At 49.8% G+C, this 12,392-nt stretch overlaps 1 protein-coding gene across 5 annotated transcripts in view; it reads right to left on the reverse strand.

The window, feature by feature from the left end:
- Positions 1-3,256: 3,256 nt before the first annotated feature.
- KCNJ15 (potassium inwardly rectifying channel subfamily J member 15) overlaps positions 3,257-12,392 on the reverse strand; it is a 39,983-nt gene continuing 30,847 nt past the window's right edge. For 3 of the 5 annotated variants that reach the window (XM_084802335.1, XM_084802336.1, XM_084802337.1), the window contains exons 2-3: positions 11,468-11,553; positions 3,257-7,861 (exon numbers count right to left, since the gene is read on the reverse strand). In XM_084802335.1, the coding sequence (XP_084658461.1) occupies positions 6,714-7,861; positions 11,468-11,537 (1,218 nt within the window). In that variant the 5' untranslated portion in view covers positions 11,538-11,553 and the 3' untranslated portion in view covers positions 3,257-6,713. Of the gene's footprint in view, positions 7,862-7,943; positions 8,048-11,455; positions 11,554-12,392 lie in introns of those variants that run through there. The other 2 variants (XM_084802338.1, XM_084802339.1) reach the window with 2 other exon arrangements.

A 12,392-nucleotide genomic window follows, 5' to 3' on the forward strand; every position in this document is an offset into this window, starting at 1 on the left:
CTCTTCTTAGATTCCGCCCCTCAAGTGATGGTGAGGAGCCCAGAAGCCTCATTCACTCTGGGACCCCAGAGTCTGGCTTATTCTCACCCACGAGAGGGCGACTTGGCACTGATGACTTCAGTCCATCACCAGGAAAGGCTTTTCCCACCTGGGCAGGCTCAACACTGACTAGGAGGGTCACAAGGGCATCACAGTCCATGAAATGCACTTTTGCTGAGTGAGCGGGGGTGGGGGGTGGGGTGGCTTTGGATCACCTGTTTCTGTGGAGTAGCTGTGTCAACACTCCTACTTTCAGGAAAGTGACACGCGTTCACCTCCCACTTAGAAGTGAGCCTAGTTTGGGCTGTGTGAGTGCCCTCCGTGGGCTTGCCAGGTTGGATGAAGACTTCCAGTTACGCCTGGAAGTCTTGTTAAATTGATTTTTATTATTTTAAAATTGTGTGTCTGTGTCTGTGCTCTGGTGTAGGGGTGATGCGCACATTTGTGCAGGTCTCCATTGCGTCCAGAAGAGGGCATTGGATCCCAGGGAGGTGCAATTACGGGTGGTCGTGAGCTGCCGTGTAGGAGCTGTGGGAACCCAACTCAGGTCTCTGTGGGAGTGACATGTGCTCTTGACAGCTGAGCCGTCTCTTTCGAGGCTGACTAGGAGGTTTGGTCATGTAAGAAAAGCTGCTAACTACAGGATTTAAGAGCGTCCTCGGAGGACACATACAGGATGTATAGGGTCTAGGAAAACATATCCAGTCCACACAGCGTCCCTCACTCTATACGTGTTCTGAGATGTCACAGCATTTCCTTCCTGTGGCATTGTTGTCCTTTGTAGTTTTGTTTTACAGTTCTGGGGAATCAAACCTGCGACCTGTATAAGTCAGGGCTATGCTCAGCGCCTGAGCCACATCCACAGTTCTCCACCGCCGAGCCACACCCACAGTTCTCCAGCGGAGGCTTTTATATCCATGTGTCTATCACATCCTTTCACTTTCCAATCCTCTATCTTATTAGTCAATGGCTATTGACCCCAGTCAACTGCCCTTCTAAAACACCCTATGGCATAAGACTTGGAAAACAGAAGTGCCTGTGGTCAGGTTTTAGATATACAGAAATGTGGTTTTGTTGTTGTTGTTTTGGTTTTAACCCAGAAAACGATTTGCATATGTGGGATGGAAGGTTCATCAAGTGACAAGGAAGCAGAGTGCCGCTGGAGGCAGGAGATGGGGAGGAGGTGGTGTGGCCGAAGCTTAGGTCTTTTCAACCCACTCTTCCCGCTCCTCTCCCTCCTCTCCCTCCTCTCCCTCCTCCCCCTCCTCCTCTTCCTCCTCCCCCTCCTCCCCCTCCTCCCCTTCCTCTTCCCCCCTCCTCCCCCTCCTCCCCCTCCTCCCCCTCCTCCCCCTCCTCCCCTTCCTCCTCCCCTTCCTCCTCCCCCTCCTTTTTACTCTTCTCTCATACGTCACACCCCACCCACAGTCTCCCCTTTCCCCTTTCTCTGTTCCTCCCAGCCCCAGATCCACTCTTTCTCCACTTCCCTTTGGAGAAGAGAAGCCGTCAGGGGTATCAACCAAACCCAGCATAACAAGCTACAACAGGACTAGGCACAAACACTCCTGTCAAGGCTGGATGAGGCAACCCAGTAGGAGTAAAGGGGTCCCAAGAGTAGCCAAGAGAGTCAGAGACACCCCGACTCCCACCACTACAAGGCCCATCACAACATGAACACCATGCTACACAACCACAATGCTACACAACCACAACGCACATGCGGAGGGCCTGACTCAGCCACACAGGCTCCATGGTCGTCGCTTCAGTCTCCGTGAGCCCCTGTGAGCCCCACTTAGTAGATCCCATGGACCGTGTTCTCCTCGTGTCCTCGGCCCCTCTGGCTCCTACAGCCCTTCCTCCTCCTCTTCCTCAGCATTTGCCAAGCTCTGCCCAACGTTTGGCTGTTAGCCTCTGCATTATTGGTTGATAGATGAAGCTGCTGCTGCTTCTATGACAGCGGCAAAGCTTCGGAAAGAACATGGCCGCCATCCTGTGGCATTGCTAGGGAAATTCCGGGGTTGAGAGAGAATGCTGCTGTAAGGCAACGTTGGGTAGCCATTTGGGTTGTAGCCGAGGTCAGACTTCCACCTTGTTTTTTTGAGACAGGGTCTCCTGTTGGCCTGGAACATGCCAAGTTAGCTAGGCTGGCCGGCCGGCCAGCGAGCTCTGGAGATCTCTCTGTCTCCACCTCACCACCAGTAGGACTAAGAACTCGTCACCACCACACCTGGCTCTGGGGGCCAGGGGACCTCAGGCCCTGCTGTTAGGAGGCCAGCATGTCCTGAGTCACCTCCCCAGCCACTCCAGTGTATTTCCTACACTTTCCTGACTTCCTTTCTTACTTTGAAGCCAAAGACCATGTTCCTGATTCCTTTAAAGAGTAAGCAATGAGGACACAAAGTGAAGAGACTGGATGGCAGGAACACCTCAAGAAACCAGGTAAATGCTTTATCCTTTACATCCAAGCCCCAGCCTCTGTCCTTTTGCTGCAGACTTGGACTCTGGAGACCTCAGAGCTGCAGATAATCACCCTTTGCCAGCCCCAAACCTGAAGATCGGGGGACAAATAACCCACATTCAAGGCCACATGGTAGCCCCACAGGGCAGAGTGGTTAGTTAAGCCTCAGGAGGGAGTCAGCATGCCTCATGCCTGCCATGGTCCCATAACCAGATGCTGTCTTACAAGTTACAAGTTCTCAGCAGGGAAAGTGGAAATCAAGACTTGAGATAGGGTAGCTTTAGTTTCTAAAACATCATCAAAGAAAACTGGCCGCCATCTCTTTTTTTTCCCCCTCAAGACAGGGTCTCTCTGTGTAGCCTTAGCTGTCCTGGACTCGCTTTGTAGACCAGACTGGCCTCAAACTCACAGTGATCCACCTGCCTTGCAGCCTCCATCTTAAATAACTCTTTCAAGCACTGTATAGACAAAGACACTCTAAGACGGAAGACAGCCACATAAGGCTATGCCCAGCGTCAGTGCCTGCTGTGAGCCTGTGGTGAGCCCCCTGCAGCGGCCCAGGCTGCGCCCCCTTCTTTCCCCTCCTCTCCCACCTTCTCTCTCCAGTTCCTTTCTTTTCCTCTGCCACATCCTCTGCCCACGCCTGACAAGGATCTAAGTAAGAGAGAATTGTGTTAGGATAGAAAGGCCTCTCCACACTAGAACAAGTGGCCTTAAAAAAAATATAACCCAATTTTACATTCCAGTGATGTCAAAACCACAGCCAATTCAAAGTGAATTTAATTTAATTCAAATAAACAAAATGGGTGTTTACATTAATCTAAATATTTGGTCCACTAGTGAATATTAATTATTTTTATCACTATACATTTATTTTAGATACTCAAAAACTTCACTGTTAATTTCGCTGTGAATAAAAAGAAAACAGAGAACCAATGTTTAGCTCCTACCCTCAACCCAAGGTGGTTCACTGTGTGGGACAGAGGGTACATCTCTCTCTCTGTGTCTGGGTCACAGGCTGCAAGGCATACACTGATCCGCTGCCGCTGGCCCTGTGGCTTCCCAGATGAAGCGCGTTTTGAGTAGAATCATTGAGAAGGCAAATGCATGTTAGGTTTCTGAAAAAAAAAACAAAACCCACAAAACTCTCTTGGGGTTAAACCCTTCATTGCTTTGATGACTTTTATACGTCTGTTTCAATCAGAAGACCCTGTAGATAACACCCGGTAAGTTTACTACCTAACTCAGTTATTAACATGAGAACATGTGATTGAAAATAGTAATAGCTAAGCTAATAGGAAAATGTTGTTTCCAACCAGTCAGCTGTGGAAGTGCTTACTACATACTATGTTACAATATGACTATTGACCCATAGAGCATACTCTTTTAGTCGAGGGGCTCATGTAATGCAGGCATTACGTCATCAAGGCTGGCCTTGTGCCCCCTAGCCCCCATGTGCCAGGATCACAGGCATGTGCCAGCACACCTGACCCATACATTGGTTTTGAAGGCACTGCATATATTTGTGTACATTACAAAAAAAATCAAATAATCAGATAATCCAAATTTGGCTGAAAATAATGTGCAGTGATTATACAAAGGTGATTTTGAGCCCGACATGTCACCAATGTACCGTATACAACAGGGGAGGGCTGAGTGGCTGGTGTCAGTCAGGGTCACATGGGCACCAAGGGAGATTGTGTGTGAGGAACTTCATACTGCAGTAGAAAGGACACCACAAACACCCTCATAGCATGATTTTTCCCTGTTGATTTTACTTTAATACATGACACAAATACACAGGATTAATAGCTAAAGGGACTAGTGTCCAAACAGGCATCTAAAAGTTTTTAAAGGATGGCAGCCTAAAACGGCCATGAAAGCAGGAACAGAAAAAAATATTGAATGATCTAAGATCACTATCTCTGTCTGTCTGTCTGTCTGTCTGTCTGTCTGTCTCTCTCTCTCTCTCTCTCTCTCTCTCTCTCTCTCTCTCTGTGTGTGTGTGTGTGTGTGTGTGTGTGTGTGTGTGTGTGAGACTTGTGGGGTGGGAATGACACACCTATGCCTGGAGGCTGGAGGAGTGGGCCACTGTCCTCCTCCTCTGCCTTGCTCCCCTGAGACAGGGTCTCTTACCGAACCTGGAGTTCTTCCTGGCACCCAGTCAGCCCCAGCAAGTTTCCTGTTTCAGCTCCCTGTGGCACTGGGGTTACAGGGTTATGAAATCCTCCCTGGATCTTTAGAGATGGGTGCTGGGGGTTTGAACTGGTGTCCCCCTGCTCTTACCCACTGCGCCATTTCTCTAGCCCTGAATCCTCCATGAGTCTCGGACTTTGACTACATTAGTCAGTTCCAATCCAAAGATTTTATTTACACCTGTTGTTGTTTAAAAGAAAAGCCCTTGCAAATGTGGGGACAGGAAGTTGTGGCCGGGAGGGCAGCATTCACACCAACAGCCAATGCCACCCCTGCTTCTCTGAGCCCAAGTGTCATTTTCTTACAGAGTCAAATACACATGGGGATAACCGTGGTGGACGTCTGACCCCAGATGCCTGCGTTTGCAGATCCAGAGCACACACTGGCATACTGTATGAGGTGTGTACTCCCGCGCGTGCGTGCACACTGCCTACACATTCACGGTCACAAGGCACTTGGGTGAATTTACAGTTTGTCTTGATTTAAGTAAAATGAACACACACCTTTTTACATATTCAGCCAATCCTGGCCCAAGGATATGTGGGTGTTTCACTCCTCATTACGCCCATTAACACTGATTCGTTTGGACACTTGGCGTATGCTCTTGGCACTTGCACAAGGTGGCCTCTTGCCTGCAAACTCCTTCAGCTCCTCTTTGCGATGTCGCCACCTAGCCTTGCAAACCATAGCATCTGCTTAGACTCCCTATGTTGTGACACAGTCTCAGTTTTCTCTTGTGGTGACTATGGTCTTCTATGTACTTTGGCAGGGAGCTGTCTCATTCTCTCTCTCTCTCTCTCTTTTTTCCTTGGTTTTTTTCTTTTTTTAAAGTGCCATTGACTTTGGTGGGACTCTAACCCACAACCTTTGAATTTTCCTTGGTTTTTCAAGACGTGGTTTCTCTGTGTAGCTTTGGTTGTCCTGGACTCACTTTGTAGGTCAGGCTGGCTTCAAACTCACAGAGATCTGCAAACCTCTGCCTCCCTAAGTGCTGGAATTAAAGACGTGTGCCACCATACCCAGTTGAGCTACTTTGTTCTTAAGACATCAGTTAATTGTATGTAATTTCTTTGTGGCCAAGCTATGTTCAGTGGGAAAAACTGAAATGGCTAAGAGAGATATTGGCTGACAGCACTGACTAGGAAGCAGGTCTGCAGGTCACAATCTTTCATGACCTTGAAAACATTACTCAGAGTACAGCCTATGATAGGGATGCTTCTGTAAGCCTGGCTGAAACCCGCTTGTGTATGTTGCCAATGTGACCCTAAGTGGCGCTGGTTAGCTTGTCTGTCATGTGCGTTAAGAGGCTAATACACACCTCTCCCTAAAATAATGGGGACAAACAGAATTAAGATGCGGATGTATTTTCACAACTCTGATTCCTGATTAGATTACTTTCACTCCACACAATTAAATCCATTGAAAAATGAAAAAAAAAAAACCCACAAAAAACAAAGTGACTGTGTTTTGCAAGCTTGAGGTCCCTGCTTCCCCAACACTTTTGGTCATTACCAGATGATTTGTCATTGCAAGTAACTTATGCACTTGAACAAGAGTAGGGAGCAGGTTCTTAAGTGTGAGTCACACCTCAGGCCTCCGCCACTAGCGCCCTCGACAGACGGGTTAAATAAATACTTTGCGTTATATACGTTCGTGTTCTTGAACAGGCATACATTTCATTTGCTGTCGACATTGCTACATGTCTGTCCCCCAACAGGAATCCTCTCTCCGTCTTTCTATGCTCAGTTCTTCAATATATAGCTCCATTTTATGGGTGGTGGGGGCAGGGAGGGGGCACCTGAATTTGAGCGTTCATCTCTGGCCAGGCACTCTGAAGAGACCCTTTTATATATTCAGCAATGCTTGTCCAGCCACCGGAACAAAGGGAAAGACGAGCCTTGAACATCCGTCCGTGCGGTTGGGTAGTAGGCCCACTTGTCCCACGTTCACGGCGGCAGCCATTGCTCTTGAGAGGAGGCCTGGTTAGGAGAGAGCTCGGGGGGTGCCCAGAGGCCGGCCGGGGTCAGACGTTGCTCTGCTGCAGCAGGAGGCTCCTCAGCTCGCGCCCTCTCTGATCCTCCTGCCTGTAATGCTCTTCCAGCTTCTGTTTTTCAGAATCTGCACAGTAGAAAGTGCAATCCGGGCTCTTCCGGATCTGCTCGAACTGACTGAAGTCGGCCACATACTTTCCGTTTTTGGAGAGAGAAACCACAGGCACGAACTCAAAGCCCCAGTAGATCTCCTCCGGGATGTAAGACGTTCTGCTTTGGCACACGGCGCTGGTGGACTCCACGGTGGCGTTGAGAAGCACCACCAGCTCAAAGTCCTTTTCCTTTAGGTTCTGGGGCGTGAGGTCCCGCAGGGGGCTCGTCTCATCCAGCACGTGGTAGAAGGTCATGGGCAGGATGAGGAAGGGGCTCTCGGAGGAGGAGTCCACGTGGAACCTGACGGTGGCCTGGTTGAGAAGGATGCGCTCTCCCTCCTTGGTGACATGCGTCTGGAGCAGTTTCCCCGAGAGCTGACACTGGATCAGGAGACTCTTCCTCATGTTGGCCACCTGGATGACCAGGCACAGCCTCCCGTTCTGCTTGCTGATGACCGCACAGTGGCTGAACTTGATGGTCTCGGCTCGCTTCTTGGGTCTTGCGATCTTGGCCAGGAAGGTCCCCGTGATGAAGATCTCAATCAGTGTGGTGATGACCAGCTGGGCAACCAGGAGGAAGATGGCGTGAGGACACTCCTCCGTGATGGAGCGGACCCCGTAGCCGATGGTCGTCTGGGACTCCAAGGAAAAGAGGAACGCTCCGGTGAGGGAGTCCACTTTCATGATGCAGGGCGTGTGGTTAGAGTTGGACTCCCCGAGTTCTAAGTCGCCGTGAATAAACGCGATGGCGTAGTAGACCACCCCAAACAGGAACCAGGTCATCACGAAGGTGGCCGCAAACAGGGTGAGCTTGTACCGCCACTTCATGTCAATGACCGTCGTCCACAAGTCCTGAAGGTAGAGCAGGTAGATGCCGTCAACCTTGTCGATCCTCACATTGCTGTGGCCACTCTTAGACATGACTCGAGGCCTGTGGGCCTTGAGTCCAAGGCCGCTGGCGTGCTTCACCAGCGGGGCACTGGACATGCTGCTGTGAATGGCATCCATGCTCAGGCTCCTCGGACCACCTGAAGGAAAAACAAAGAAAAGATGTGTCTGACAACCAGCGGGGCTTCCAGGAAGCAGAATAGGTAGCAACCTTTTTGTTACGTTTTGGCGCCAATCTTCTACCACGTGCGGTAACTATGGTCTATTGCCATGTACGGTAAGGTCGGGTGAACGGTCATCCGTTGGTACCCATGCCAGGTAGCTCTAACTATCAGCTCAGCACAATCTAGAATCACATGGAAAGAAGAGTTTCAGTGAGGGACCGTCTGAGCGCGTGTCTGTGGCGATCTTCATGAGGTAGGGGGGGAGGGCCCGCCTTCTGTAATAGCACCACTCCCTAGTCATAGGGGATCCTGAGCTATATAGGAGTGGGGAAGGTGGCTAAGCAGCCCTGCCTGCCTTCCTCAGTTTCTCTGGTGGAGAGGCACGTGACCAGCTCTGTCAGGCTCCTGTCTCTGTGCCTGCCCTCCGTGATGAACTGTAACCTGTCTGGAATTTTTAGTTAAAACGAAACCTTTCTCTGTTTACTTGTTTCTCCCACAAAAGATGTATGCGTGTATGTGTGTTGCAGGGTTGTGCCCGCTGAAGCCAGAAGAAGGAACCTGATCCCCACAGAGCTAGAAGACTGCCTGGCCTGGGCGCAGGGAGCTGAGCCCTCTGCAAGAGCCATAAGCTATCTCCCCAGAGCCCGCCTAAGTTGCTTTTGCCAGGGTATTTTAACAAAGCAACAGGAAGCAAAACTAAGGCAGTTTCCAGGGGCCCTCTGTTTCTAGGACACCCCTCCACCCCCGCCATGGCCATAAAACTCTGTCATGGATCATAATTCCTTTACAGAGATGACAAATTAAATGCATATAATCTACGTGCAACATTCTCAGTACTGTAAACCAGCTCTGCGTGATTCCTACAACTCAGCATATGCTCATGGTACATAGAGGAGAGACTTCTGCTCTGTGCGCTTGGGGAATAATTGCCAGACCAGTGTCTGCACACAGCCAGGGCAGGGTCAACTGTGCCTGTCCCGCCCCCCCCCCCCCTGGTATCTTTAACCCTCAGTAGTTCCAACCCACAGATACAGAACTCCGGTGGCTAAGGGGAGGCTGAGGGTGGCATCGAGGCCTTGGAATCGAGCTAGTACAGATGGACTCTGACTCTGCAGCTGACTAGCTATGTGGTTCGGTGCAGACTTCTAGCCTTTCCAAGCCTTTCCAGACCTCAATTCTCTAATTTCTAAGTGGGAGTAAAAGTCCTTAATGCCTGCCTGGATTTTCACCCCACAGAGCACCCGCTTTTCTGTCCTTGTTTGCTTTTTGTTGCTGTGATTAAACACTGAAGAAAAGCAACATTTGGAGGAAAAAGAGTTTATCTCACCTTACAGGTTACAGGTCACAAGCCATTGTGGGGGAAGCCAAGGCAGGAAGTGAGGCGGAGGCCATGGAGGAACTCTGTCTCCTGGCTAGCTGCCTTTCTTATACAGCCCAGATCACCTGCCTAGGGGTTGGCGCCGCCCACAGTGGGCTAGTACTGCCAGCATAAATCATCAGTCAGTAAGACGCCCCATAGACCCGCCTACACGTCAGTCTGGGGGAGCCATTCCTCAGCTGAGATTGCCCCTTTCCAGGGACTCCTGTGTTTGTGTACGGTGGACAAGAATGGTCCTGCTGGTCCAGCTCTCATGATGACTATGTTAGCACCTAACAAAGCCTTACTCTAAAAACAAAACGAGTTAGTTTTCTCCTGACGACACTAAGAAGTTATGCAAATATCTTACAAAACGTTACCAGCATTCATTTATAGCCAGCTTTAATGGTTTACCATGATAATACTTAAAACTTGCTTGGCTAGATCCAGAAGTGATCCAATACATGATCTTGCACACATAAGATCAACCCACCCATAAACTGGTTTTGGTACAGCAATAGAGACTATTACCCCAAATTTTCAGAGCCAAGGCAGTATCAATACATTTTTAGATCTTCCTTTTAACCCATATAATTTGGAGCAATTCACCTGTCACCACGATAAAAATTATTTTGGAGCAATTCATTTGCCACCCCCATAAAAATGATTAATAATTAAGCATCAATGGTTTCTCTTGGTTCTGATGACATTCGGGAAAAGCCCAATTATCAAGCAACTATAGCCCCAACCACAGCAAGCAATTAAGCCTTCTTAACATCTCAGTTGCTACGTGGGTTATTATTAGACAATACAACCAATGCCGTTCTAGGTGCGATGTTTAGGTATGCACGAGATTCTGCCCTGTCCTTTAGATCAAAATAGAGCCAGCTGGAGGAGTCTATTTTAAGAACAAACAAAAGGGTGTGTAGTGTAAGTGTAGAAATCTGATGTAGTAACAAAAGAAAAACAAAAACAAAAACCACCTACCAGCAGCACTGGACTCCCAGCTCAGCGCAGGCATCGCGCGCCCTGCTTCAGCAGCCGCAGCTAGGGAAGAGCTGGCAGCAAGGCCCAGGGAGCATCTTATAGCACCTGCCTGACAGATGACTCCTGCCTTCCGCGAAAATGTTGACTGTTACAGAGTAACTCTACCTGGCTAACCATGTTTTCCCCCTACCTCCCTGGCATTTTAAGAATTGGGGAAAATTTTTTTCTCCTTTGGAAAGCAATAGATGGGCACGTAGTGGCTTATGACTCAGACAATAATCTGTCAAAAAAAAGTTTTAGAATGAATGCAGGCAAATCCCTTCACGGAAATGGCAAGGGTCCCATGGAAGGCAGCGCCTGCTCAGGATGTAAAATGGAGCCTCTGGGCCACTTAATCTTCCTGTTTCATTGTGAAGGGCTGAATATCCCTTGAAATGACCTGTCCCCACACCTTTCTTTCTTGGAAGGTCACTTTGTTTTGTTTTGTTGTTTTGTTTTGTTTTCATTGTAAAGAAAGTCCGAAAGTTACTCAGAGCTCTAACTTCTTGAAGCCTACTGCACTCTCTTCCTGGATCTACTCTTTAGAAGGCAGGGCCATCGCAGGGCGCACAGGCCTTCCTCCTTCGTGTGCCCCTGGCCACACTTCTTAGCCCATAATGAGGCAGAAAGCAACCTCACTGAAGGTCGGAAAGGGGACGCCACGCCAGCCGCAGAGACATTGGCAACAGGAGCTCTGCCAAGGGCAGATGCAGCAGCTTACGTGCAAGTGACTGGATGTACTTAAGGAAAAAGACAGAGGATAGAGGACACGCGTGCCCACGGGCTTAAGCTTTCCCAGGACAAGTGAAACATGAGCATCTTGCACACAGAAGGCAGGCCTCCTGCACAGCAGCCTGAAGACTGTGGGCACGGTGGCTTTGTTCCCTGGAAAGCAGGGCTGTGGGGCTTCTGTTTCTCCCTTGCTCTTGCTGGGAAGTGGACCTGCCAGGGGAAGAGCTGTGTGCTTTCCTGTTTCTGGTAAGAACGTGCTGGCTGCAGGCCTGAGCACCTGGCTTTAGGGTCAGCGCCTGAGCAGCGCCTCCTGGCAGTCAGGGCTTGGCATCTGAGGCCCTCCTGTCTCAGAAAGACAACAGCTAAGGGACAAGGGTCTCAGGACAGCCAGCCTCCTTTGTCCTCCAACCCGAGCCCCCAGCCTAGTACCCTCTGCCCTCCGAGCCCTTTACCACCTGGTCACTCACTCTGTAGGTCAGGAATCTTCTGCAGGGCACGTGGCACGTCCTCGCTTCCCTTCACCCACTTTGCTACCATGGGGTTCAGCTATGGCCTGAAAGAAAGAGGGGTACATGTGCTGTTCACAGGTGGTAGATCCGGGAGCACCCAGCAAAAACTGGCCCCTGAGGATTTCTTCACGGCAGTGGGCGTGGCGTTTACCTTCGAATCCCTGGCCATTTGGCAAGGTGCCCAGTCCAGGCCAAATGACCAAGAATTTTTAAGAATGAAACCACCGTTGCTACCACCACAGCCCTAGCTGGGAACCCAGCCCCTGGAGGGAGCTCATTGGCAAAATGCGCTGCAGAGAAGGGTCAGCCCACCCCCACCGAGGCCACAGGGATCCGAGCAGGAGGCAGGAAGGGGAAGCTCGGAGGAAGTAAACAGCACACATTGGAGGGGAAGAGACCAGAACAGTTCCCACTCCACTGCCTGTGGAAACACATGGCTGCTGTCGAGTCAGAGAGAGTCGGTGAAAAGATAGGCTGTCAGCACCACCTCAAAAAAAAAAAAAATGACGGACTAAAGCCTGGAGCAAAAGGCTCCATGGAGCGCTGGAGGAGGTGCAAAGGCTGTGGAAGGTACCCCAGTGTCCCCCCAACACACACCCATACCCTCTGCTCCTCGTGATCTGGTCTAAAATCAAGGGGCTTTTCACTCTTTTCTGAAATACTCTGTGTGTGTGTTTGTGTTCACGTGTAATTTGTCAAGCAGTTATCAGTCACTTTCCCACCTTTTATCTGCTAGCTAATCCTCTATAATCTATGTGTCATCTCTGCAGCAGCTACCAAATAAACTTAATCTACTACCTACCTGCATATCGCGTATCACCTGACTACTACCTATGTTACCCACCTCTTTCTCTTGACCTTTACACCTCTGTGTGGGTCCCGC

This window comes from Acomys minous (genome assembly GCF_964271855.1).
Source record: "Acomys minous genome assembly, chromosome: 11".
Lineage (NCBI taxonomy): Eukaryota > Metazoa > Chordata > Mammalia > Rodentia > Muridae > Acomys > Acomys minous.